The sequence below is a fragment of the Micropterus salmoides genome, unplaced genomic scaffold (genome assembly GCF_014851395.1).
Source record: "Micropterus salmoides isolate LMB-PRFRI ecotype aquatic unplaced genomic scaffold, ASM1485139v1 Ms_hic_scaffold_20, whole genome shotgun sequence".
Lineage (NCBI taxonomy): Eukaryota > Metazoa > Chordata > Actinopteri > Centrarchiformes > Centrarchidae > Micropterus > Micropterus salmoides.
Genome location: NW_024041151.1, coordinates 10,446,113 through 10,471,545, shown reverse-complemented (window position 1 = coordinate 10,471,545; position 25,433 = coordinate 10,446,113). Strand labels below are relative to the sequence as shown.

At 39.4% G+C, this 25,433-nt stretch overlaps 1 protein-coding gene across 1 annotated transcript in view; it reads right to left on the bottom strand.

Moving 5' to 3' along the window:
* The window catches only part of garnl3 (GTPase activating Rap/RanGAP domain like 3), a 75,725-nt gene that overhangs the window by 33,358 nt on the left and 16,934 nt on the right, over positions 1-25,433 (bottom strand). The window contains 1 exon segment of the mRNA XM_038733596.1: positions 19,068-19,137. Coding sequence (XP_038589524.1) covers positions 19,068-19,137 — 70 coding nt within the window.

The window sequence follows — 25,433 nt, the reverse complement described above, 5'->3', positions numbered from 1 at the left end:
GCATAAAAACCTCATAAAAATTAAAACCACAAGTTCAATAGTGCAAATGAATAGGAAAATTAAATGTGGACTCTTAAACATCAGATCTCTCTCTTCTAAAGGTGTACTAGTAAATGAACTAATATCAGATTATGATATTGATTTATTTTGTCTTACTGAAACCTGGCTGGGTGATGGAGAATATGTTAGCCTAAATGAATCCACCCCTCCCAGTCATATTAATACTCACATTCCTCGAGGCACAGGCCGAGGAGGTGGAGTTGCAGCTATCTTCGACTCTACCCTACTTATCAGCTCTAAACCTAAACTAAATTATAACTCATTTGAAAGCCTTGTTCTTAGTCTCTTACACCCAAGTTGGAAATCACTGCACCCAATTCTTTTTGTTGCACCTGGTCCGTACTCTGAATTCTTATCTGAATTTGCAGCGTTTTTGTCAACTTTAGTCCTTAAAACGGACAAAGTTATTATTGTAGGGGATTTTAATATTCATGTGGACGTTGAGATTGACAGCTTCAGTACTGCGTTTATCTCTCTTTTAGATTACATTGGCTTCTCTCAGAGTGTTCATGAACCGACTCACTGTTTTAACCACACCCTCGACCTTGTTTTGGTATACGGTATTGAAATTGAACACCTAATAGTGTCCCCACAGAATCCCTCTTTATCTGACCACTGTTTGATAACTGTTGAGTTTGTATTGCTGAACTACACGCCATTGGGCAAAAATTTCTTTACAAGATGTCTGTCTGATAGTGCTGTAGCTAAATTTAAGGATGCGATTCCATCAGCTCTAAATTCATTATCAGATCACAAAGTAACGGAGGACTCCTATGCTAATTTCAGTCCTTCCCAAGTCGATCACCTTGTTGATAGTGCTGCAGGCTCGCTGCGAATGACACTCAACTCTGTAGCCCCTCTAAAAAAGAAAATACTAAAACAAAGACGGTTAGCTCCATGGTATAATACTGAAACAAATTATAGCAAATATTGCGGAAACTTGAGAGGAATTGGCGTTCCACCAAACTGGAAAATTCTCGTTTAATTTGGCAAGATAGTCTTAAAACTTATAGGAAGGCCCTCCGTAATGCCAGAGCAGCGTACTACTCGTCATTAATAGAGGAAAATAGGAACAACCCCAGGTTTCTTTTCAGCACTGTAGGCAGGCTGACAGAGAGTCACAGCTCTATTGAGCCAAGTATTCCCATAGGTCTCAGTAGTTACAACTTCATGAGCTTCTTTAATGATAAAATTATAACTATATTAGAAACAAAATTTACTATGACCTGACCTCAACTGGCACCGACTTATCTCCAAACTCAGGAACCCTAGAAACAGCTGTAAAACCAGATATATGTTTAGACTGCTTTGCTTCCCTCAATCTTTACTTTAACTTCAATAATTTCTTCATCTAAACCATCAACCTGCCTCTTAGACCCCATCCCGACTAGGCTGCTTATAGAAGTTTTACCCTTAGTAAGCACTTCTATACCAAAAGTAGACTTGGAGCCAGAGCGTTCAGCTATCAAGCTCCTCTCCTGTGGAACCAGGTTCCAGTTTGGGTTCAGGAGGCAGACACCATCTCCACATTTAAGAGTAGGCTTAAGACTTTCCTCTTTGATAAAGCTTATAGTTAGGGCTGGCTCAGGTGAGGTGAGTCCTGAACCATCCCTTAGTTATGCTGCTATAGGCCTAGACTGCTGGGGGATTTCCTATGATGCACTGAGCTCCTCTCTCCTCTACTTTCTCTCCCTCTGTATGCAACCTCATCCCATTATTGCATGTTACTAACTCAACTACTCCCCTTTCCGGTAGTCTTGTGCTTTCTCGTCCCTCTCCTCTCTCCTCCTATCACTTCCTGCAGGTGTTTCTGGCTCTGGAGCTGTGGAGTCTGGATCTGTGGTTGCGGGTCACCTGCTGCCCCCGTGTTCCTGCTCGACACCCTCTGCTACAACAACTATTGTTACTAATTATTGTTATTATTGTTATTATAATCATTAACATTACGATTATTATCATTAACACTACTACAAATATCTGTACCATTTTTCATTTAGTCTATAGCAACATCACCTTTACTGTCTATACCTCTGTGTGTATACTGTGTAGGCTGCCTACCATCCCTCTCTTTCTGTCTCTCTGCCCCCCCCTCTCTCTCATAACACCCCCCAACCGGTCGAGGCAGATGACCGCCCACCCTGAGCCATGGTTCTGCTCGAGGTTTCTCCCTCTTAAAAGGAAGTTTTTCCTTGCCTCTGTTGCCTAGTGCTTGCTCTTGGCGGGAATTGTTGGGCTTCTGTAAATAACATCACAGAGTATGATCTAGACCTGCTCTTTTATGAAAAGTGCTGTGAGATAACTGTTGTTGTGATTTGGTGCTATATAAATAAAATTGAATTGAAAAATTGAATTGAACTCGATATATATATATACTCGTTACTCTGTGATTCCAGCACATAGCAAACAAGAGTCAAAAGAATAATTTTTTAGCCATGCTAGCCGCAGCGGTCAATCGGTCAGTCCACTTTGGCCAAAATAAAATATCTCAACAACTATTGGCTATTGAGTACAGGTCAAACATCAGCATGTTGTTGTAGGCGTGAACAAGTTTCCATGCTAGTATTACCACTACTGTGTTTTTGATAAGGCTCTCGTGGCAAGCATGGTTGTACACATTTAGTCTTGTTTTACCTGTTATCCAGCAGCAGTTTGTGTCTTCAAAGGTATTTCTGTGATCTTAAAGATTCTTTTTGTCTGCCCTACTCTTTTCTTCCGAACATATAATAACTCCTCTGCGCAGGCCACAGCAGTGTCCCAGCACAGTTTGTGGAAATATTGGATTGAAACGCTGGTAAATATTTTATCAGGGTAAAATTTTCTCTTTCTGGACAAAAATTGACATCTTATAGATCATGAAAATTCCTTTAGAGACGCAGACTGCAGCTGGTTAACATTATGCTTTCACTTTCCCCCTAAAGTTTGCATGGGGAACAGAATCATGGAGCAACATACAGATTTTTACAGAGAGGTCTCTGTAATCCCCACAATATTTTGTTTTTACATTTCAGTTTTTGCATGGATTAAAAGCACAAGAAGTCACATGTTCATTTTTGGTTGGTAGGTGGATTTCTTTGCATTTGGACAGAGCCAGGTTTCCAGTCTTTTACTAAGCTAAGCTAACCATTTCCTGGCTGTAGCTTCATATTTAACAGACAGAACTAAGAGTGATCTCAATCTTTTCATCTAACTCTCAGCAAAAAAGCAAATAAGTAAATTTCTCAAAATGATGAACAATTTCTCCAACTTTCCTTCATCTGACTTTTGGAAAAATGTCATTTTACACAGCAAATTCAATTACAAGAGTTGGGAAAAAATACAAGTTTATATTTCGCTGGTATGTGGGTTGTTCATTTGCAATTCTTTGTGTGTGAATGAAGCACTTTCTCAGTGTAAGATCCAGATTTACATGTTCTTAAACCTGTAACAGTTGAGCCAATATGGACATTTTTATCTGCACTTGATGTGACTGAAGTATCTGACATCATCTTCAAAGGAAGATGTTCTTTTTATATATATTTCAGACACTAAATATTAATGTGAAAGCTGTATGTGTATACATTTTATACAGTTTATGGTATAAATACAATTATGTTACTTTATGTGTTATTATGTAGTAGTAATGAGTCAACTGTTTAGTCAGTCAGTACTGCTGCTATCAACTGATTTCTTCTCATCCTTGTGAACATCTACAAAATCCCCTTCAATCTATTCCTCTTCATGTCCCCTTTTTCATTTTATTCCCCCAACACCATTGGACTGAATGATGTTTTGTTGCCAGGCAACGGACCGTAGAGTTTCTCCTCCTTTGTTGCTCTCTCTCCTCCTGCCTCTCTCCTCCGCGTCTTTGCCCTCTGATCCTTGACCACCTTGACTATTTTGCTCTATTTTGCTCCCCTTGCCGATAGAGGTCTCTGCTTTGCCTAGATGTCCATGTTATAAAGAGTTCTGGCATGGCCGTGTATCTCTGCACACACTGTGATAAGTCCAGATGGCCTGGCATTGTCTAAGGGAGCCAAGCAAAAAGAGGATGACAAGAAAGTTCCTGGGAGAGAAGGACTGAACATGGAAAACTGCTAAATGTTGCTCTCAGTGTAACTGATACACACAGACATAATGAAACTAGGGCTGCAACTAATGATTATTTTCATTAGCGATAAATCTGCAGATTGCTTTCTCGATTAAAGTTCAGTTCATAACATATAGTGAAAACAGTGAGGAAATGTCTATCCCAATTTGTCAGTCCTGGGTGAGGTCTTCAAATGTCTTGTTTTTACCAACAAACTGTTCATAAATCCAATCATATTCACTTTACAATAATATAAAACAGAGAAAGCAAGAAACTCTACTTTTGAAACGCTGAAAACAGCAGTTTTATGGACCTTTTCCAAGAAGTTGCAGATTATTTTTCTGTCCGACTAATCAATTAAGTGACTAATTGTTGCAGTTCTAAATGAAACCAAGGACAGAGAGCGAGAACAAACCATGTTTTTCTGTCTCACTGTATTTCTTCACCAGTGTGGGTGTTTACACACGTACGAGCATCCTGCTTATGATCAGGTTAAGGAAGTATCCTGGTTTTGAGAAACCCAGATAAGTATCGCTTGAGATACTGACATGTAAATACAATTTCTTGGTTTCTGATCATTCTCTGCCATGCTCTCATGTGTGTCATTAAATTAAATTACATGGTAGTTTGTCAGTAAAGCCAAAAAGATTATGGTAAATAATGATAATGATCATTATTATATTATAATGTAAATAACATGCTGAAATAAAGGTAAATTATGACTTCAGTAATGCAGATTATAGATTATAGATAGTAAATTGTATGTCTGAACTGCTGCATTTAACATCTCCATCTCATCACTCTCATTTTCTATTGTCAGTGATGAGATGGAGAAGTTAAATGCAGCAGTTCAGACAGCCTTAAACCAAACTGTGTTCATTATCAACTGTTGAGGTTATTCAGTCGGTACAGAAATGAGCAATTGAGATGTTCAGGAATCAAAAATAATAGATTTATTTGTAACTTTTCTATATAGGTAACAAATTGCTTTACAACAATCACTATAAAACACACAAACAAGTCAAAATAAAAATATGCATCACACAATAAAAGCTGTTTTATAAAAATGAATCTTAAGAAGTGAGATAAAACGGGGAACTAACTCTGCAACTCTGATGTCCTCTGGTAGACTGTTGAGTGCGGAGGCCCTGAAAGAACGTCTCTTTTGGTTTTCAGCATAGACCTTGGAATGGCTAGCTACGCCCTACCACAAGATCCACACCCTGGCTCATAGGAGGGGATAAAAGCTCAGAGATATAGGGAGGGGCTAGACTATGCCTGGCCTTAAAAGCAATTAAAATAATTTTAAAATCAATCCTAAAATCAACAGGCAAGTGCAAGCATGCTAAAACTGGGGTAATATGGTCCCATTTTTGGATTTTGTTAAAAGTCTAATAGCAGCATTGTGGAATAACTTTAGGCATTAGATTGATTTTTCACTCAGACAGTTACAGTAGTTGTGAGTTTGAAACACAAATCAAACTACCCCAACATTTGGCTGGCTGAGAGCTTGGCAGAAGTTACTAGTTCACATAGGTTTGTCATGATTTGAATTCTGTTGATGGGGGGACTAAGTACAATGTCATCAGATTTTGTAAAATTAGTCATCAGATTTTGTAAAATTAGAGAAAGTTGTAAGTATACAGAAAGTCCAGTATTTTTTTTTCTCAGCGAGTCACTTGAGGAAGGTTGTTATATTTGACTGGTTGCCCGGTTTGGCTGAATATAGAGATATTGTCAATGGCATAACAGTGAAACTTGAAAAAATACTTGCAGATAATGTCACCAAAAGTGAGTATATAAATGGGACCCAGAATTGAACCCTGGGGGACACCATAGAACATGTTTGTGGGGGAATGAAACTGAGCCAGCCAGAGTCACAGAGAAACATCTATTAGCCTAGCTAGCAGGCAAACAATGAGAAAACTCTATACTCTTATGATCATGTATACAGGCAGATGAGTAACCAGGTTTCTCATTTTCCATGTACAGATCATACCCTGAACATTATCAAAACCAGGATGAGACCACAACACTATAATGTGCATGTAAATGTACTACTATACCTCGGATAAATAAAATATCTGACATTATTCCTTCTCTAAGGGTCTACACCCAATGATAAACAGATTTTTAAAACCATACTGTGAATGGTGGACACAACTACTACAAAACTAAGCAGGGCTCAGTGTTTATCAGTTTGGAGAGTGGGTGGTGTGGCCTACTTCAGAGGCTCATTAGATCATGTCAGACAGTACAATGACAAAGAAGAGTGCTGAGAGAGCACTTATAATAGAAGGAGAGAGAAAGGGTTAAAGTCCATTCAAAACATTCCTGTGGGCAAGTGAGAATGAAAGGCGAGAACTTTACATTCTGAATAAAATCATTAATAACTGTCACACTGATTTTATTGTTCATGCTATATTAAACCTGATATGCAGTACTGTAGCTGGGGGATTGGAAAACTCTCAAAATTAAATTCTGCAACTTTAGCTTTTCAGGTGTTGACAAGGGGCAGACATAGCGTCCAAATTTGAAAAACCGCACAGTTAGATTTTATTTAGTGTTTAACTGTTTTATGTTATATAAAATCTATTTCTGTTTTTATCAAAATGAAATGCGCAACAATAATGATTATTTTCTGCCAATTATTTTCTTGATTATTCGGTCTATTGTCAGAAAGTGGCAATGACAATTTGCTAAAGGTCAAGGAGACGTATTCAAAAAGCTTGTTTTGTATGACTACCTATATAAGATATTTAGTTTCCTATCATAAGAGAGAAAGAAATGCAAATCCTCGTAAGTTATAAACTGGGACTAGGTGGACTTCAGCATGTAGTAACTTGTCAGCTCTGTTAAGATCTAATGCCTACCTTATGATAACCTTTATAAAATGACTAAATGATTAATTGATGGTCAAAACAACCCTTCACTAAGCCACGCTCCCCTTAGGTACTGTTGCTAAGTCCGACAAACTGTCGGACCTGTTGGACTTTTAGCACGGCGCTGCCACTGTCTATTACTGCAGTCCATGGAGAAATATTGTCTCATTTTTGGGAAAAAAGATCTCCGAAAGAAGCAGACAGTTTTGCAGTTGCATTGTGCATTTGAAGGTTGAATTCAGGCTGTCAAACTGATGTGAAAAAAACTGAGACAGAAGCTAAACCCTACCGATCACAGAGTAAAAGTGATCCAACATTTTACCAGACTATTGAGAAAGAGGACAAAGTTATTAAGGATCAACACTGTTCCTGTACTGCTGGATAGGTCTCTATTTACTATTACAATCATTAAAAAGCAGAACAGTAGGGCTATATAACATTGAATTCAGTAAGCTAGTAAGTTAGCTAGTGTTAGCTAACTAACATTACATTAGAAACAACAGACAGCCAACATTTTCCTGGATTTGTTTTAGGTGTTGGAAAGTGAAAAAATCTTACTTTCCACTTCTCTGGGTAGCGACTGTAACTATTAAAAGTGCCCCAGGAACAGCTTTGACCATATCTTGGAAAAATACAGCAAAAAAAAAGCTAGAAAACAACTCATTTTGCATTAGAGTCAATGGAGTACAGCCATAAAAGTGTTGAACTTTAGTTAGAGCAAGTCCTATACTGCGCCATGATTGGCCAGCTATTATTGGCCAGCTGAGTATTCGGGGGTGGCTTAGCAAAGGGGCAATTACTCCTCACTTGATGGAGTAATTGATTAATTGACAAATCGCTTCAATTCAACATGATTATTTCTCGACTGTAAGTTGTCGAAATCGGCAATTCAACGCAAATGTTCTGATTTAAAGCATATTGATGCATATTGACTCTGATATCGCAAAAATATAATATGAAACGGATTTCACCCAGCCCTAATGTGCACACAAGTAAAGCACTGGCTGCATTTTCTCCCCATGGTATACAGTATATAATGAGATAATACAATGCAGTGCCAAGCATGTTTACTGCAGGTGTGAAGCTCTGATATACGATAGAGTGGTTTCTGTGCAATAATTAGTTGTGTCTAGTGGCTGCAGAAAATACTGCCTCCTCTCCTTTCATACGCGTATGAAAAAAAGAAAGAAGAAAACGACTATATTTTCTGCATATTTTCTGGTGTGGTGGTATGTGCTTGTATTTGCATGCGTTTGTGTGAGTGAATGAGCTCTGCTACGCCATTCTGTGCATGTGCGGAAATTGGATAGTAAATGTCGAAGCTATAGGCCTCTATCTCCCTCCATTTCTCTCGCCTACTGCAACATTAACTGTCCAATTGCAGGATAATGGAGGGGAAACCAATGCAGTGTTCAGACAGAGCACCGCACCGCCTCCCTAGTGTGTGTTTCTGCAAGTGAGAAGAAAAAAAAGAGTGATATTCTGTATTAAATGTGCATTTTGTTAAGTGTTTCCGCTACTGTGTGTGAAGAGGCTTTCTTCTGTTTTTGGGTGAAAGAATGAAAATAACAGAAGAATTGAGTGATTAAGCACATCTGGGGAGTCTGTGTGTGTGTGTGTCTATGCGCACACATGCATGCTTCACGCAGCCACTGCTTCTAAATCATGCAATAGAAAAGCGACAAAGAAGGAAAAGCTGTACACCGATGATTCCCCGTGGACCAGGGAGGCAGAGAAGAGGAAACATGGGAAAAGAGGGCGTCGGTTATGCTTCTACGCTTTAACAAACAACCCATAAAACACCTCACCACTGCCGGGGAGCAACAGTAGAGGGATAGGGCAGAGGAAAGAAGAAAAGGGGGCATCAACATATATATAGAGAGAAGAATACAGAATGAACGATGAGGCCTCTGGGAAGAGAGGCAAAGAGCGATGTGTAATGACAACAAAAAGCCGAATGATAAAAGAATAATAGCTGTCTCCACGATGCGTAACCCCATGGGAAAGGGCAGAGGCTTTCGAGCTTTATAGACGGAGCAGGGATGCACACAAACACACACTTGTATACACACACTTAAATAGCTCCCATTTTAGGGCACGACTTGAACATTTCTCAAACACAATCGAGCTCACGACGTACTCAGAGAGCCTCTGATTTCCCCAAGGCCCACAGGACAAAAGAGCGCTGCAGTGTAGAGAGAGATGTATGTGTGTGTGTGTGTGTGTTGGGGTATTAAATCAATACTTTTGTGACTGCTGATAGATAATTGATCTCATCAGTGGGCCTGTTCATGCACACTCACAATCCCCCAGGAAGGCAGAGAACATAGAGGCGTAGGCGGCAGAGCAGGAGAGGAAGTGGCAGAGGGTGAGGAGGGAAGTAGTAAGTAGCACGGGGGGATGAAGAGAGGCAGGTGCACAGTCTGAGAGAAGATATGAGAAAAATGAGAGATGGAAAAAATTGGGAGGCAATAAATAGAGAAAAGAGAGAAAATGAAAGGGATAAAGAAAATGAATAAAGAAAGAAAGGGGCAGATTAAACAGAGACTGTGCTAATAAAAACAACATTCAGAGAATCTGGTCTTTTCTTCCTTTATTGTCAAGTCTCTCTCTTATGTTTCACACATTCAGATGTAATACAATTATGTGAGTTCACAAATGCCAAACCTAGAACATTTAATACAATTTAGAAATTGTAACTAGGCATGGCAGGCCTGTCAAGCTTTGGATTTCTCAACATACCAAAACATTTTAACATACTATCTTACTGCCAACAAGGCATGGGGAATATCATAAGCTAACATTTTGTGTGTTTTCTATACAGGATGTGTACCTGTTCAAGCCTGCAACATGGGACCCAGCTTATGAGAGTTTAGCATAGTTTACACTTCAACAACCCCAGGAAAACTAGCCACTTCTAGTCATTTCTCATCCTTCCTCCTTTAAAAGTGAAGCATTAAAGTATATCTAACCACTGTGTCACATGACTAAATATGTTTTTCTATAGTAAGCATCGAAACCATCCAGGGGTTATGTTAGAACACATTTTAATTTGAGTCTTATGCATAATACTGTATTGTAATTCTGTGGCTAACTATTTAACGTTTTGCCTGGTAGATTGCTTGAGCCTCTTTCTTTTCAGAATTATGATGTATGTAGCCATCATATGAATATTTAGGACATTTGTCTTTTAAAACCAACCAGCTGGAAACATTAAAATGTCAGCTGGAGTTTCCAATCAAATCACCATTGCTAGCTAATGCTACAGCTTCTAAAATCTGCTAGCAACAGCTGTCACTTCTGCCGACAAAAATCCAGTTGTTAAGTTGGAAATGAGATGAGTGATTTTGTTTTACTTCTGTATGAAACTGAAGAACCCAATGTTTAAAAAAAAAGAGGTGACTATAGAGTGATAAATCATTGTCATGTGGTAAGCACGACATGCACAGCATCAGTAACTAGGGTGGGAGGGGCTTTGTTAGGACACAGTGAAGCCAGACAGAATGTGAATATGCGTGGGTCAGTGTTTGTGTGTCTCTTTGTTTAAGGTTATACAGTAAAAGGGTGCAACATAAGTTCAGGGGAGTTAATATTAAAGGTTGCATTGAAAAGAGAATCTGAGATGTTTATGAACATAAATGTCTCAGTGTGTCACAAAGGTCATCCAGTGACTCAGACAGTTCAGAATAAAAATGCATTCAGAAAAGGAAGTGAAATTTGGCAATTGAAATCACTGAGTGGGGTAAACACATACAAAACACTGCATCTACTACAGTACACTACATCTGCATTTTCATAGCTTTCTGTCTGTCCTTCCCAAAATGACTCCCTGATCACACCATCTTAGGTGGTGAAGTGCCTACACAGTTGTTAAGTTTTATGATTTGAGCTGGTGATGTACTATTCTCAGAAATCCCATGAAAAGAGCAAAACCAACAATGAACTGATCCTACTAACACATATTGACTGTGTAGTCAAAGCCTGATTCATCTGTGCCACAGATGTCTACTGTGTTTTTAATAGTTGTTTTTTTTGGACAACAATAGAACTCTTCGGCACAGAAGAACAAGCTATAACAGGCATTAAATACACAGACTATTGTTGTTAGTAGGATCATTTTATTGTTGGTTTTAGACTTTAGTAAAATGTGTAAAAAACAGAATATGTCCTGACTGATCATTTAAATACTTGTGACTGAATTTAGTCTTCTAACACATAATATAATCATTTGGATCAGTGAGATAAATATTTAAATATGTATGATTTTGAATTTGGAAGTTTTTTCGAGGAGCTCTTCCCATCGAGCTGAAATCAGACAAACTGATCACATCACTGAACAACATGTATGTAAAAAGCCCTCTCATGAAGTGGAAGACTCCTAATGCAATGCTAATAATGATGTATAATGCATGATGCTGTACACATGAAATAACAACCGGCTACCCGTGAAGAAGAAAATTAGAGGTGAAAATGTAAATCAAAGAAAAACAATGTCTGTAACGTGGCTGTTTGCCGTGTAGCCATTGACTGCACCTGATTAGCATTAACACAGCCTGTGGCTAGGACAAATCCAGCCATGCTAATTACAGCACCACATCGATATCTGCCCATTTATGCTGCAGCAACACTGGCTATGACTAATCTAATGACTAGGACTGAAGGCATTGGGCCACCCACCCAAGACTCATGCTGGTAGGGTGCAGCAGCTTTAAGGAGCCTCAAGAGTGGGCAGATGCTCCAGTGAAGCCTGGGATCACAGAGCGCAGCAGCAGAGCGCCATGCATCAGCTGCTTTAATAGACATTTAGTTATGTATCAGAGAAAATGGGAGGAGGAGGGACAGATGGAGAGACATGGGCAAAAGATATAGGGAGAGAGTTTAATGTTTGGATGTTTGGAGAAGCACCCACAATGACATGACTGAAAATTTTATTAAATTACATTTAAAGAGGTGTTTAAAGTGGCATTTTTGAGGTTAGATGTGATACTGGTTGATATGAGAAAAGTGTCAAAGAAGAAAAGAAGACAAAAAAAAAATCAAGAAATGCACAGTTTAGAGGAGCTACGACAAACACTGGTTTCCACCACCCAGATTTAAGTTGCAACTGGCCCCTGCAGCTTTACTAAGTGTCATACAGGCAAATGAACCAAGATAAGACTTTACTCAAAATCATGTCAACAAAAAGTGCTTCTGTTGCCACTGACAGGCTTTTTAACAAGAAACAGAAGTCTTGCTCAAGGACAATTCTAACTCTGAAATCTCATGAGAGACGAGTTGTTGCAGGAAACACCGGAAGGGAAAGGAATTTGTTGTGTACATCGAGGGACTGCTGGCAAGACTTTATTTCCAAACGTTACTCCAACACAATTCCATCCAACTCTGACTCACGTTTCCACCGTTGTCTTCCTGCAACAACTCACTATCCTTGAGCAAGACTTCAGTTTCTGGTGAAAAACAAAGGGTGCCACTGGGAGTCACTCGTAGGGATCCTTTTCATGAAGTTGTCAGTGACCTGATGTACCTGTTTGAGCCTCTTGGTGGCAAAAAATAAATACTTTTTCGCAATAACCCCGAAGGAATACCTTGCAGCCATTGGAGCTGGTTTGTGGCTGCTGACTGAAGCCATCTACTGCACGGATTCCAAAACCTTTTGTTCCTACTAGTCATTTCAACACCAAAATATGTGAACATAGGGCCCTTTTTTTAATACCGAAATTGCCCGTAAACTGTCATGGTAATGAGTTTTGAGTATTGTTATTTCCTCTTTTGTTTTGGTGATCCTTTCTCTTGTGTCTATATTTACTTACTTACTGTCTTCATGTTTTATCCGCGTTGTTTTGTCATTGTGTCATATTTTCTTTATTTCTTGTTTTACTTTGGTATTTTACTCTTTTCTAGTCTGTGGTCACTTCACTTCCTGCTGTTGTCTGCCTGTGTAATTGTTTGCTCCTCCCAGATTGGTTTGACCTGTGCACCTTTGTTTAGTGTTGTTTCATCTTTGCGAGTTGTCGAGAGGTGTTTGTCTTGTCTTCTGTGTTTTCTACCTTTTTTTCTGGATTTCCGTTGTGGATTATTGTATTACCTGTGGCTTTTGGATTTGTTTGCTTTCATCTTTTGACTGCTTCCCTGTTTAGGACTCTTGCCTTCCTCTTTACTGTGTAAGCCTGTTTTTGTTTTTTCTGAATAAACACTATAAACTGCATCTGCTCCGCCTGTGTGTTGTGACATGACTGTCTCTAAGTATGGATACTAATAAAATACAAGGGTTTCAGCATAGGCAGCCTCTTAGAAAACAATATTATCAGTAGCTTCATGGACAGTAAATGGAGCAAGACATGCATGTCAAACTTTAAAGAAGCAGGGCTTGTGAGCTAATTTTCTCTGCAGATTCTGGAAGGGTGTATCAGTTTGCACTTAAGTTTGTAAGTGTGTGTGCATCTATGTGACAAATACCACCCATCATTATAATCTAACTATTCTACAGTTCTCCACTAGTAAACCTCAGTGGCTGTAGTTTTGCCTCATGAGTGTGTATTCTTGTCCAAGCTTCAGTTTCAATACTTGGCCTGACATTTCAGAAAGCTGTTTACACATCTGGGCATGTGTGTGTGTTAGCAGAGCAACAAGGAGGTGAGCCAAGAGAGGCTAAATATGTGAATGCTAATGTTAAATGTCCTTATTGTCTTAAATAAATGTTAATCATTGGAGATCACAGTTGTTTTGTTTCAAAGCAACATTTTAGCACAGTGTTAAACAGATGCAAAATGATTTGATTTCACATGACGTGTAAGAATCCTTCTTTGGGGGCTTTAACTAATAATGTTTTCCAATTTGGATGCATCTACCAATTATTTTCTACATCAATCTATTAATCACATCATATGAGGTGTCAGAACATATTAAAAAATGCAATTTATATAATACAATTTCCCTCAAGCTCAAGTTGACATACCCAAACTGCTTGTTTTGTCTTACAAACCATCCAAAACCACAGCAAATATCCACATTCATGAAGCTACAACCAGGGGATCTTTGGCACATTTGCTAAAAAAAATTGTTTTTTAAATTTGGATCGACCAATTGATTAAGCGACTAATCATTTCTACTCTTTTTCTTGCCCTACAAAATTGTCTGAATTTCTAAATTGCTATTATGTTTCAGTTGATTGTGATAACATTCAGACTGAAGTGGCCATAAATTGTATAAAAACAAGCTGAAAATTGACATATAGAAAGAAGTCGCTAACTCTTTTCTATCACATTTATAAAAGAAACCTTAATACAAGTGAGAACTGTGATTTATTTCATGAATTAAAGCGAGACATGTAACTTTTGAATGTAGAAAAAACACAATCACCATCTTTCAAATGAATAAGTACTAAATTCAAAATCAATAAAACTCACTCTTGTTCAATTCAACAAACTTAGGGGTTTGCTGCTACAGCCTCACTTCGTCTGGTATGACAGTAGCTTATGGTAGCCAATGTTAGCTTAGTTATCAAGCTTTAGAAACATATACTGCATGTAACTGACATTATTGAGACTTAATTACTTTTTCTACTGTTAAATTACATTTTATAAACATTTAATGTCTGTATCACAAAAATTAAGCAAGACTTAAACACCATACCATTATCGTCTATTGTGGCCACCCTGGCCGCTGCAAAAACGAAATTGTCTGGCTTTAATGTCAATAAACAGACGCAGTCACGCAGAGTGAGATGCACACACACTGAGAGTGGGAATGAATTCAATGTGACAGCACAGTCAAAAGCCTCTGAGGCAGTGACAGTAACACTGGTAGGCAGGTGGGAGTGGAGCCGTCTGCTCACCAGTCATTATGCAGGACTGACAGCTAACCTCTCAACACAAAGTTCCTCAAACACACATACACATACACACATGCACACACACCAATTCTGACAGTAGTCTCATTTGCATTCATTGATGTGAACTGCAGCACACCAAACAGCACAGAGCCACAACAAATGCATGTTCACACAGAAAAACAAAATCAACATGAGATTCTGTGTGTTTAAATACCCCCAACATTTTTTCCCCTGTGTGGTATACCACACAGCTTCAGAGACAGCCAGCGGCCACCTATCTGTCATCGCCTTCATCTCTGGGCCTCAAATAAAGACAATTCAATTTACTGGAAAAACACTGCCACTCTCCAAGTGGTTGTGTCAGGATGAAATGGGTTTAATTGTTGCCGGCTTCAGTTTTAGTATGCAACACACAATCAAGCTTTTGAAAGTGGGGTTGTCACTAAATGAAGTGACAAGGCATGGTGGGAGTTGCCTTTGTGTTGTTTGTTTCTATCTAAGAATGCAGATGCCACTGTGGAGTATTTGTTTGCTCATTTGTGTGGATGAACATTTGAAAAATGTAAGTCTGTGTGTGCTGGCCCGGAGGTTAATAGGAACCTCACATTTGTTGACTACATGAGGCAAGTAATATGGCCTGATGGCCACTGTGTGTGTGTGTGTATAGTAGCAGCAAGGTATTTATTTTCCTTATTCCTTGGTGTATTTAGTGAATTAAACCTCCTACTTTGTTTCTTACCTTTTCCCATTTATTTCCCCTTTATTCAGGTGAAGTTAGTGAATAGTAGTGAATCGGTAAAGATAAAAGATTTCACTCATCCTGTGAAATATCTCTAGCCTACTAACATCTTCTTGGTGGATTTGCATAAAACATTGCATAAGACATTTATGCTTCCCTGACAATGAATCGTAAGAACTTTGGGGTTCCCCTGACTTTTCCTCTTGCGACCAAATCCTGCAAAACTGATGACATTCCCATCAGCCTCAGCTGTACCTTAGTATGTTAGCATGCTAACATGCATGCAAGCATTACCACTGTGAGCATGTTAGCGAGCTGATGAAAACATTTAGTTCAAAGCACCGCTGTAGTCTTGTTGGAGGGATTGAGTGAGTCTGCTTTGCTACTTTTATCATAATTTTGAAGATGTGATGCTCATAAGGGGGCAAGCATACAGAAGTATATATTTACTGAAAGCAATCCTCATATCTCAATACAAAAGAAAAGGTTCCCTGATTCCTACAACTCAAAGTTTGCCTATCAAATGCACTTAGAAAAGAGCTTCTACTTCAAACTCTCCATGAGTAGGCTGAAATGTAACCGGATCCTATATGGTTCCATAAGTAGTTGCTGTGTGTGTGTTTCTGTGTGTCTGTGGACTAGAGTGAATCATATTGCTACGATGGTGTCTGTGGGGGTACCTGCTCTTATTGGCAACAGCTACCACTGCTTCAATGATGCTAAAAATAAAACAAACAGACAGGATGAGTCATGGCTCTGCTTATGCTTGTGTCTCTTATTAGGGAGACCCTGCTCTGAGTCAGTATCTCCCATTTTGACAACATGTTCTTCAAAGCACCAGATTGCATTGGAGTCAAACTTGTGTCGAGAAAATACACAACAAAAGGATGAAGGGATTTGTAGTCGTAATAACGAAGTAGGCCTATATACTCTGGTCAACTTTACTTTATAGGTACTCTTTGTCAATAGTTATTTTTTAACATGTTATACAGCTTATAGTGAAATGTTTGCCTAAAAAATATATCTTGTCTTTTCTGTTGAGCATGTGGAGACAAATGAGAATCTAAACTACATTTAATGCTTTGAAGACCTTTAAGACAAGAAATGTAAGACTATTTTGGCAAATCATGCATGAATGCATTCCACAGTCAACAGGTGGCACACAGAAAAAACTCTATTGACATATAATGTAAATAAAACTATTCTAGACATAAACTATTGAACTGAAATATAATGAAATGATTCAGTATTTCTCCACAAGAATTAGACCCTTGTGGAGGATTTGCAACATTAGACCAGTAAAATAACTGAACAGTGAAATGAATGTAAAAGATGAGGGAAAAAATGTAATGACTGAATAATTAAAAAAGATCATACACTTTTTTTAGTGGCTAGTCAAACATTTATTTGGGTTTGGGTTGGGGAATTTAGGATAATGAATATTTGTAAAATCCATCCAGGCTATGGCACTGGCTCAGTGATTCATTTGGTGGGCTAAATAGAGTTGGTTTAATATAAAATAATAATTTTCCCAACGCTATTAAAAAGTCTGATTTTGGAAAATTTGGATAAAAACAAAAACAAAATCAAGTTAAATTTAAGCCAATAAGGACTTTAGGTGCTCTGATATAATTACATTTAGTACATTTGAAATCTTTTTAAGGGATTGCAGACACCTTGCTTTTATACTCCGACAGATACTGATATTTTGAAACAGATACCAATATCGGCCAATGGCAATTTTTTAAAAACATAACCACATAACATAAATAAACAAATCACTTAAATTTGTCATGACCACACAAAAACAGTCAGAACAGAAACTGTCAACACAAAGAGCTGGGTGTGTTGGCTAAAAGGCATCAGGACCTGAACTTCAACTTTTTCTTGACCTTTGCACAAGCCTCCCCCAGAGACATAAAGTCTTAAACGATTCGAGCACCAGACTCGACAAAACACACACACTTTCCCTTGTATGTTCACACAAGCAATTATATTTCTTTTCCAACAGAAAAACAAGACAGAATTTCAAAGCAGAATCAAGAAAGATCTAAAGATCAACTGGGGTTTATCAAGCCTGCCATTAATTTTCCACTATCCACTTACTCTTCTTTCAAACATGTCTGTGAAAATTATTAATTTTTAAGGTTTATGGGGGTTTTGTTTTGGTTAGACACTTACATATACTTGATTAAATTAACTCCAATTTAAATGAGACTGAGATGGTAAATCTGAATTAGCAATCAGTCCTCAACATTTCTAATTGGCCTGAGAGGCAGTACTGGTGCCGGTTAACATAAACTACTCATCAAGGCCAAGCAGGACCTTATGAAGTTGTTAATGGTTCTGTTGGAGTCCATTTGAACTGATCCATCCATTGATCCATTTTACACAATGGTGTTGCTACTTTATGCTAGTTTGACATCCTGTTCACGATCACTTCAAGATTCACATTGATTGGGGCTAGGAAAAGATTCTGGTCATGGTTAAAAGAAAACTATATTGGTTGGAAACATTTAATTAACACTAGCAAGTCCGAGTCACACACTTGCTGGCCCATCCATCTACCCCAACCTCCTCCAAACAAGGTTTTGTGGTGCTAACATCACGCCATATTTGCCTTTGTTCCTGATGGAACACCGTCATAATGCAAATGGAAGCAAGACTCCTTGTCAGGTATATGTAAAACATATCGGTCACGGTCACTGCTGCAACGATTCGTTGCACACAGCTTTGTGATGGGCACACTTGAGGCCCATTGAATATTGAGGCTATCAGTGACCTCATCTTGGCTCAGACTCATGACAGTGTTTGGATATGCTCTCTCTCTCTTTTCGTCACATAAACACCCCCTCACACAGCAGCATTGTGGGTAGTGTCAGTCTGCTAGTGCTGATAGGCAGCATGCGGTTTCTCCTCAATACTAATCTGTCACACACGTGGTGCACAGCACTCATGGACAAACCCACAATATGTCTTTGGTAGGAAGTACGATTGCGGTGCAAAACCCTAGGACTTCCTGTCCCTCTGGGCTATCGGGATGTACAGACTCCGCTCACAGTGGAGGGATGTACACTCACACACACATGCACACTCCCCTAAAACAACAATGACTCAACAGCTTAGTAATCAACCACAAAGACTCACACTGCGCTGCAGCTGTACACTAGCAGCGTCAAAACAAAACAAATGAACTTTGGAGGGTGAGCAGGCAGCAGAGTTCTGCATCACTCTAACTGGAGCACCCATTGTGATCTACGTTGGCAAAGCACATTGCTGGACCACACCCAGTACGTCATGACTCATCAGTCCCCCTCTGTTGTCCACCCATGCCAACAGAAAAAAAGGGAAGGCAATAACAGGCAGGGGCAGAAAGGGAGGGAAGACCATGAGAAGAATCAACGAGGTGGATGAGGGGCAAAGAGGATGAGGAGTCACGCTGAGACACAAAGAGAGCAACAAACAGCTGAAAGCGTTGTGGATGGGACTCACCAGCTCGACCGAACCATAGTGTTTCCTGCTGAAGTCTCCACGCCTACAGCCCAAGTCCTCCGAGGCAGAGCTGCAACACAAACGCATGGTCAGACACATGGCCTGTCTGTCCTCCATTATACAACACAGACATATATAAACTGTGACATTACTCATACACAAGTGGCAGTTGCAGCATCTGTTTTTCTCCAGTCCTTTTTTAAAATCTCCCTTTGTCTTCTTGTTCATGCCCACTGTTCACCCTATGTTCTTTCTTTTTCTCTCTCCCGTTCCCTTTCTCTCTCTTTCCCTTCTCCTGTTGGTGTCGGTGTGGCTGGGCTGCCGGTGGCCAGGAGCAGCGGCCAACCCAGTTCTGATTGAGACGCGGGTCCTGATTGAATTAAGCCAGAGTGATAGATGGAGACTGGCTGGCGGGGCTGACTGCTGGTCAAATGGTCAAATGCACACACAGAACCACACACTCTCTAATACATAAAAAGAAACACACATACACACGTCAGATACAAGTAACAAAAAAGTAGCACAAATGTTTTTACATGTCCTCCTAGGATGAGAAACTGCTGGATTTTGTGGTTTTTGAAGAGGAGAAGTTTATGAGACCCTCAAAGCCACTCTAACGGAGACATACTATATATATATATATATATATATATATATATATATATATATATATATATATATATAGGGAACACAGATATTATTTGCAGTTAGTAGAAGTAGTTATTTGTGTCTGACTTTAGATAAAAATGACTTCCTCACTGTGCCTGGTCAAGAGAACATTTCACAAATACAGACTGTAAAGCTTAAACAATGGATTTTCAGTATTAGTGAGTTTAAGATTAGATTCAGATTGACTTACCTTTAGCTAGAGCTAGGCTAGCTATTTTCCCTGTGTCCATTCTTGTGCTAAGCAAAGCTAACCGGCTGCTGTCTGTAGCTTTACTTTTAGAGAGTAGAGTGATATATAACTCCAAACAAGAACATGAATAAGCATATTACACACACCTGAAGCAAATGTAGAACTCAGATGCAGCTCCTCTAAGTGAGAATAGCGGCTATCTCTAAATAAATACTTTTTGTATTGTAAGGACTGGAAAAGCCTCTACACTAAAACACAATATCAAATCTATTTACTATCTTAAGTTTTCTCAGTTTTTTAATGTTGCTGCAATTTTAAAAGTAATTTAACCATCCTGCACTGTGGCTCTAGCTAGAGATGGTCAATTGGTCAGTTCACCACTTTGGTCCAGACAGAAATATCTAAACAATTATCGGATGAATTGCCATGTAATGAAATTTAAGGTCCCTATAGTACAAATCCTAATGACTTTGGTGATCCCATGCCTGTAGGCTACTTTGTGTTTAGTGATATTTACTGTAGCAAATGTTAGCATGCTAACAGGCTAAATTAAGATCACTGTAAACATTACACCTGCTAAACATCAACATATTAACACCGTCACTGTGTGCATGTTGGCGTGCTGACACTGGCAGTTAGCTCAAGATGCATGAGCACAGCCTCATAGCTTGGCTATAGACTCTTCTAGAGTCTAACAAAAGAAGCAAAAAACAGTTAAATGCAATATGGGAGAAAAATCTTCTGATTAAATTCAAGCTTCTAGGGGCGCCCTGGGGGGTGAACTGGTAAAGCACCTATAATTAAGGCTGAGTCCTTGATTATGAGCATGGCAATGAGAGGGATATACAAAATATGGCAGCAAGTGGTAAACTGTGTGCGTGTGTCTGTGTTTGTGTGCACATGGTGGGGGGTATTTTGTATACCTTGTGTTTGCATATAGCTGCATGATTGCCTGAGTGGTGATATGACCTGCTTGCTTTTTGCTTCCTCTGTCTCTGTGGACCACATCCCCCTCACCTCTTATATTTCCCCACCTAACTCTTGCCTCTCTGGTCAGGTCTCTCTCTCTCTCTCTCTCTGTCTCTCTCTGTCTCTCTCTCTCTCTCTGTGTCTCTCTCTCTCTCTCTCTCTGTGTCGCTCTCTTTGTCTCTCTCTGTGTCTCTCTCTCTCTCTCACTGTTTCCTTACCCCCTCTCTTCATGCTTGCTTCCTACTAGCGATTGGGGTGGGGTCTGCTTGAGCACCATCCCAACATGTACCCCATCACAGCTTTTACTTTTATGTGCTCCCACTGTTTCTTCTCTGTATCCAAGTCACTCTTTCCTACCCTTCACCATTCCTCTGAGAGGGGGTCATGAAAACAATTGTACCTTTGAGGGGGATGATAAAGTGAAACCACCCCACCCACCTTCCTAATGAAAACCATTCCATCTTCTAGTGAAGTTCATCTCCTTCTGTAAAGGTTTGTGAGTTTAGGCTTCTTGTGATATTTAAAGGTACATATGGATGGACATTTTATGTTAGGACTGAACTAAAAGGCAAGAATGACAGAGTGGGAGATGAATAGGTAAAAAAAAAATGCATGTACCATCAATAACACCTCTCTAGTGGCTGTGGTTAAAGAGAGATTTTTTTATTTTATAACCAAGTTGGTTGGTTTGGCTTTTTTGGCTAGAGTAAATACATGCAGTCACTTGCCACATTTCATGCACACAAAGATAAAAACCACAATTTGCTGTATAGTGCCCAGAGGAAAAGTGTTGTTGCCAGATTGAGAATGCTTCCTTGTGTACTTGGGAAAATGTTCATTGCCCAATTTTAGCGTTCTTCGCTTTAAAACTGAGAGATATTTTAACACATGTGGGAGGTGTAGCCTGTGGTAAACTAAGAGCAGTTTTTGCACAAGGTGGTTTCTGTCAGACCAAAAAGCTGTGCTGACACCTATTAAAGAGGCTGAATGAGCCAAGAGAGTAAAGTGCCTTGAGTCTGATGAGGAAGATGTGCCTGTCAATGGAGCTCTGGGAGTGGCACGCAGTGCAGGTGACATAATCAGATTTCAAGTACAAGATGTACAAGGAATCCAAGAAACAAGAAAAGATTCTCTACAGTTCGTTCGTCTTGTTCTATTCACAATAAGCAAATTAAGGATCGAAACTGGTCCCAATCATGTTTTTGCTACAAATCTTTAATATTGAGTAAGTACTGAGTTTTGTTTATTTCCTCCAACATTATACATCTTACAGAGCACTAATTTTGCACATTTTGATGTCCATTTTATATATTTTCGTTTTTTCTTAGCTGAGCTAGATGCTCTATGGCCTGGCAATACCAGTCAGTTGGTCGGTCAACTGCTTTAGTCCAGACTGAAACATTGCAACAACTATTGAATAGATTGCAATGAAATTTGGTCCAAACATTTATGTTCCCCACAGGATAGATTGTAATAACTTTGGTGATACCTTAACTGTTCATTTAGTGCAATCATCAGGTCAAGTACTTTGTGTTTAGTTCCACTAAGCAAATGTTACCTTGCTAACACACAAACCTAAGATGGTGAACATGGTAAACATTATGCCTGCTAAACATCAGCATGTTAGCATTGTCAATGTAAGCATGTCAGCATGCTGGAGCTGACATTAAGATCAAAGCTGTGCCTAATGATCAGGCTCAGAGAGCTGCAATTTGGCTGTAGACTATTGTGACAATAAAAGAGTGATTGAGGTAACCTTACACGCCTCACATGTTGCCTAACATGTATTTGACATATAACAAATCTGCCATGACCACTTTCCCACATTCTAAGCTGCCCATGTGTTTGGACATCAAACTTGAACTCTGCACCACAACAGTTCAGATAGTCACCTTCCAGCAGCATAGTGGTTGTTAGCCAAATAAAAATGTCTTTGAAAGCCTGGACCAATGAGAAATAGCTCTAAAACAGAAACAGGTAAAATGGATATTCATTACTCAACTGCTGCCCTCAGTAATGCAGTATAGGAAAGGTTACAAATTGTGGTTTCTGTCACAAGACAATGGACAGTGGCCACTGAAAGGTTCTATGCATTACAGTGAAATGTGAGGAATATATCAAACTGCCACCCATCATCCTAAACCTCCTACTGCTGCTCAAGAAAAAGCCAATCCTTTTATCAGTTATGTTAAGTATTCTTAACATATTTTTAAGTTCTCTTTAAACTCTTAAATCACTCCATAAAGTGACTCTTTCTGAGATTTTGTTGGAAATAAAAGACAAATACACCAAAAGACCTTGATGGCAACAGGCATAGAAGAAACACCAAACACAAGACTGTTAATGAAATGCATTAAAAGGCCGATTAGCGGCTACAAAATTCAGAATTTATCAAACATTTCACTTTTCACTCTTGTCTCATATATACTGTCTATCCACATTTGACAAATCCTTCTGGTAATGTAAAGCCTTTACATGTCATTTGACTGTCTGCAGCTGTAGCAGTTCCTAGCAATTGCTGCAAAGATGTGACATTAAAACATCAAATGATAAAAGTAGGAAGTGTCTTTTTGCCCCTATGTGCAATAACAGGTTCTGTTTGGAAACTTTGGTAAATCATTTTGGGATTAAAACCATTTTTAAAATCCAATCTGAATTCATCTGATGCATGCTTGAATCGTTAATCGATTTGTAATAACAAAGTTACACAGATGTTGCGTGATGCACTACATGCACAGTACAGATACATACAAACCTGTCATACGCTTTCCTCTTAGAGTATAGAAATGTGTATGATGGGCTGTATACAACTAGAAATGGAAAGCTACAGCAAGCTGTGATCATCGTGAGGATGAGCTGGAGGAAGATGCAGATCCACAAAATGGAAAAAACCTATAACAAGTCATAACAGCGATGTGATAAGTCATTAGAGCACTTAATAGACATATCGGGACATCTTTCTCTCTTCTCTTCTACCTCTCCCTACAGTGCAGCATGGAAAGAAGCATGTGCTATTGCTGCACTGTGCCATACAAGCTTACTTTTTCTATATGATCTCTCTCTCTCTCTCTCTTTGTTAAAGTGTCACTGCAGCCACAGTCTCTCTGTTGATTTTAAGCTGGTAAGGAGCTGCAGTGGTGGCATTCACAGAGCCATCTAAGAGGCTGGAAATGAGCTAATACTGAGTAACCTTGGATCATGCCTGAAATCAAATGCACATTTTAAGCCAGATGTCTGCTTTCTGTATGGCAGCACAAGTTATTTTGCTGCTGCATGCATCTCCAGTCACTCTACCTTGAACTGAAAAGCATGTCATGAATAATTCATAATGTTCGGTGTACATATTGAAATGTCTCTCCTGAGGAAAGAAAACGTGACAGCTCAATTAATAAGCAACAGAATACCCGCTCAGATGAACCGCTTCAGTTTACAATTTATAAAACTGGCGACGAAGCTGCACTTAAACCAGCGCAGCAGTATAATTAAAGGTGTTGTGGCAGAAAGAGACTGTTGAGGAGGAGCGTCAATAGGCTACTTCAAGACTTGAGACTGGAGGATTTCAGTGGTGCTCAGATTGCCAGCCATCCAGAATTTATTCAAAGAGATCAATAAATCATGCACTTCATACATAACTAGACATATATCAGAACTCGACCCAAACAGTCTATTACTGTAAACATAATTAGCCGATCCAAAATGGTAATAAGGCACTTTACGCACAAACAAATGGTTTGTGCGCTGGAGCAGGTGTCTTCAACTTTGTCTAATTTGCCCGGGGCTGCATAAAATATGCCAGTGCTGCAGGGATATGACAAAGCGACGACAGAGAGCTGTGCCTAATGATCATTCAACAGATGACAGGTGGCATGCATAAACACAGGTAAGATGTTGTTTTTACCGCTGATTGAAAGTCAACAGTTTGTTAGACGCTGGATCCGCACTGTTCATGTCCCCATGCGATGTCAGTCCAGCGGACAAGACGACAACAACAAACCGGCGTCTTTTTGTTTCTCTCCGTGTGTTTCTCCCCTCGCTAAGAGGGCAGGAACATCACTTCGGCGCAAACTCCGACAACAGCTGATTAACCACCCCGGTTGGTGGTCGGACTCTACTTGGCTCCTCTCTCTCTGCGCGCAACTGGTCACAGAAAGCGGAACGGCTCTGCCATAGGAGATGTGTTCTTACTGTGTGATCTCCCTCTCTCTCTCCCTCCCCCCTCTCTCACTCACTCACTCACTCACTCACATCAATGGTGCATTTCAATCCACCACATTTTTAGCTGGAGTTATGCAGAGCAAAAAGACACCATTCATAGCAGATTATTGTTATCTGTTATCTGTTTTTTGTACTTTCTTTTAGTTGCTGTTACATCACCGTCAATTGTAAAATTCTTCTTATACAATTACAGACCCCCGAGCTCAAAGTGATGGCAGGATGCAGGCCTGAGTGAGTTCGCATCACATCATCAGTGTGAGCACTGAGAGAAAATGTGGAGGAAATTTAAACATGCACTTACGTTTTTATCTGTTTTTAAATTT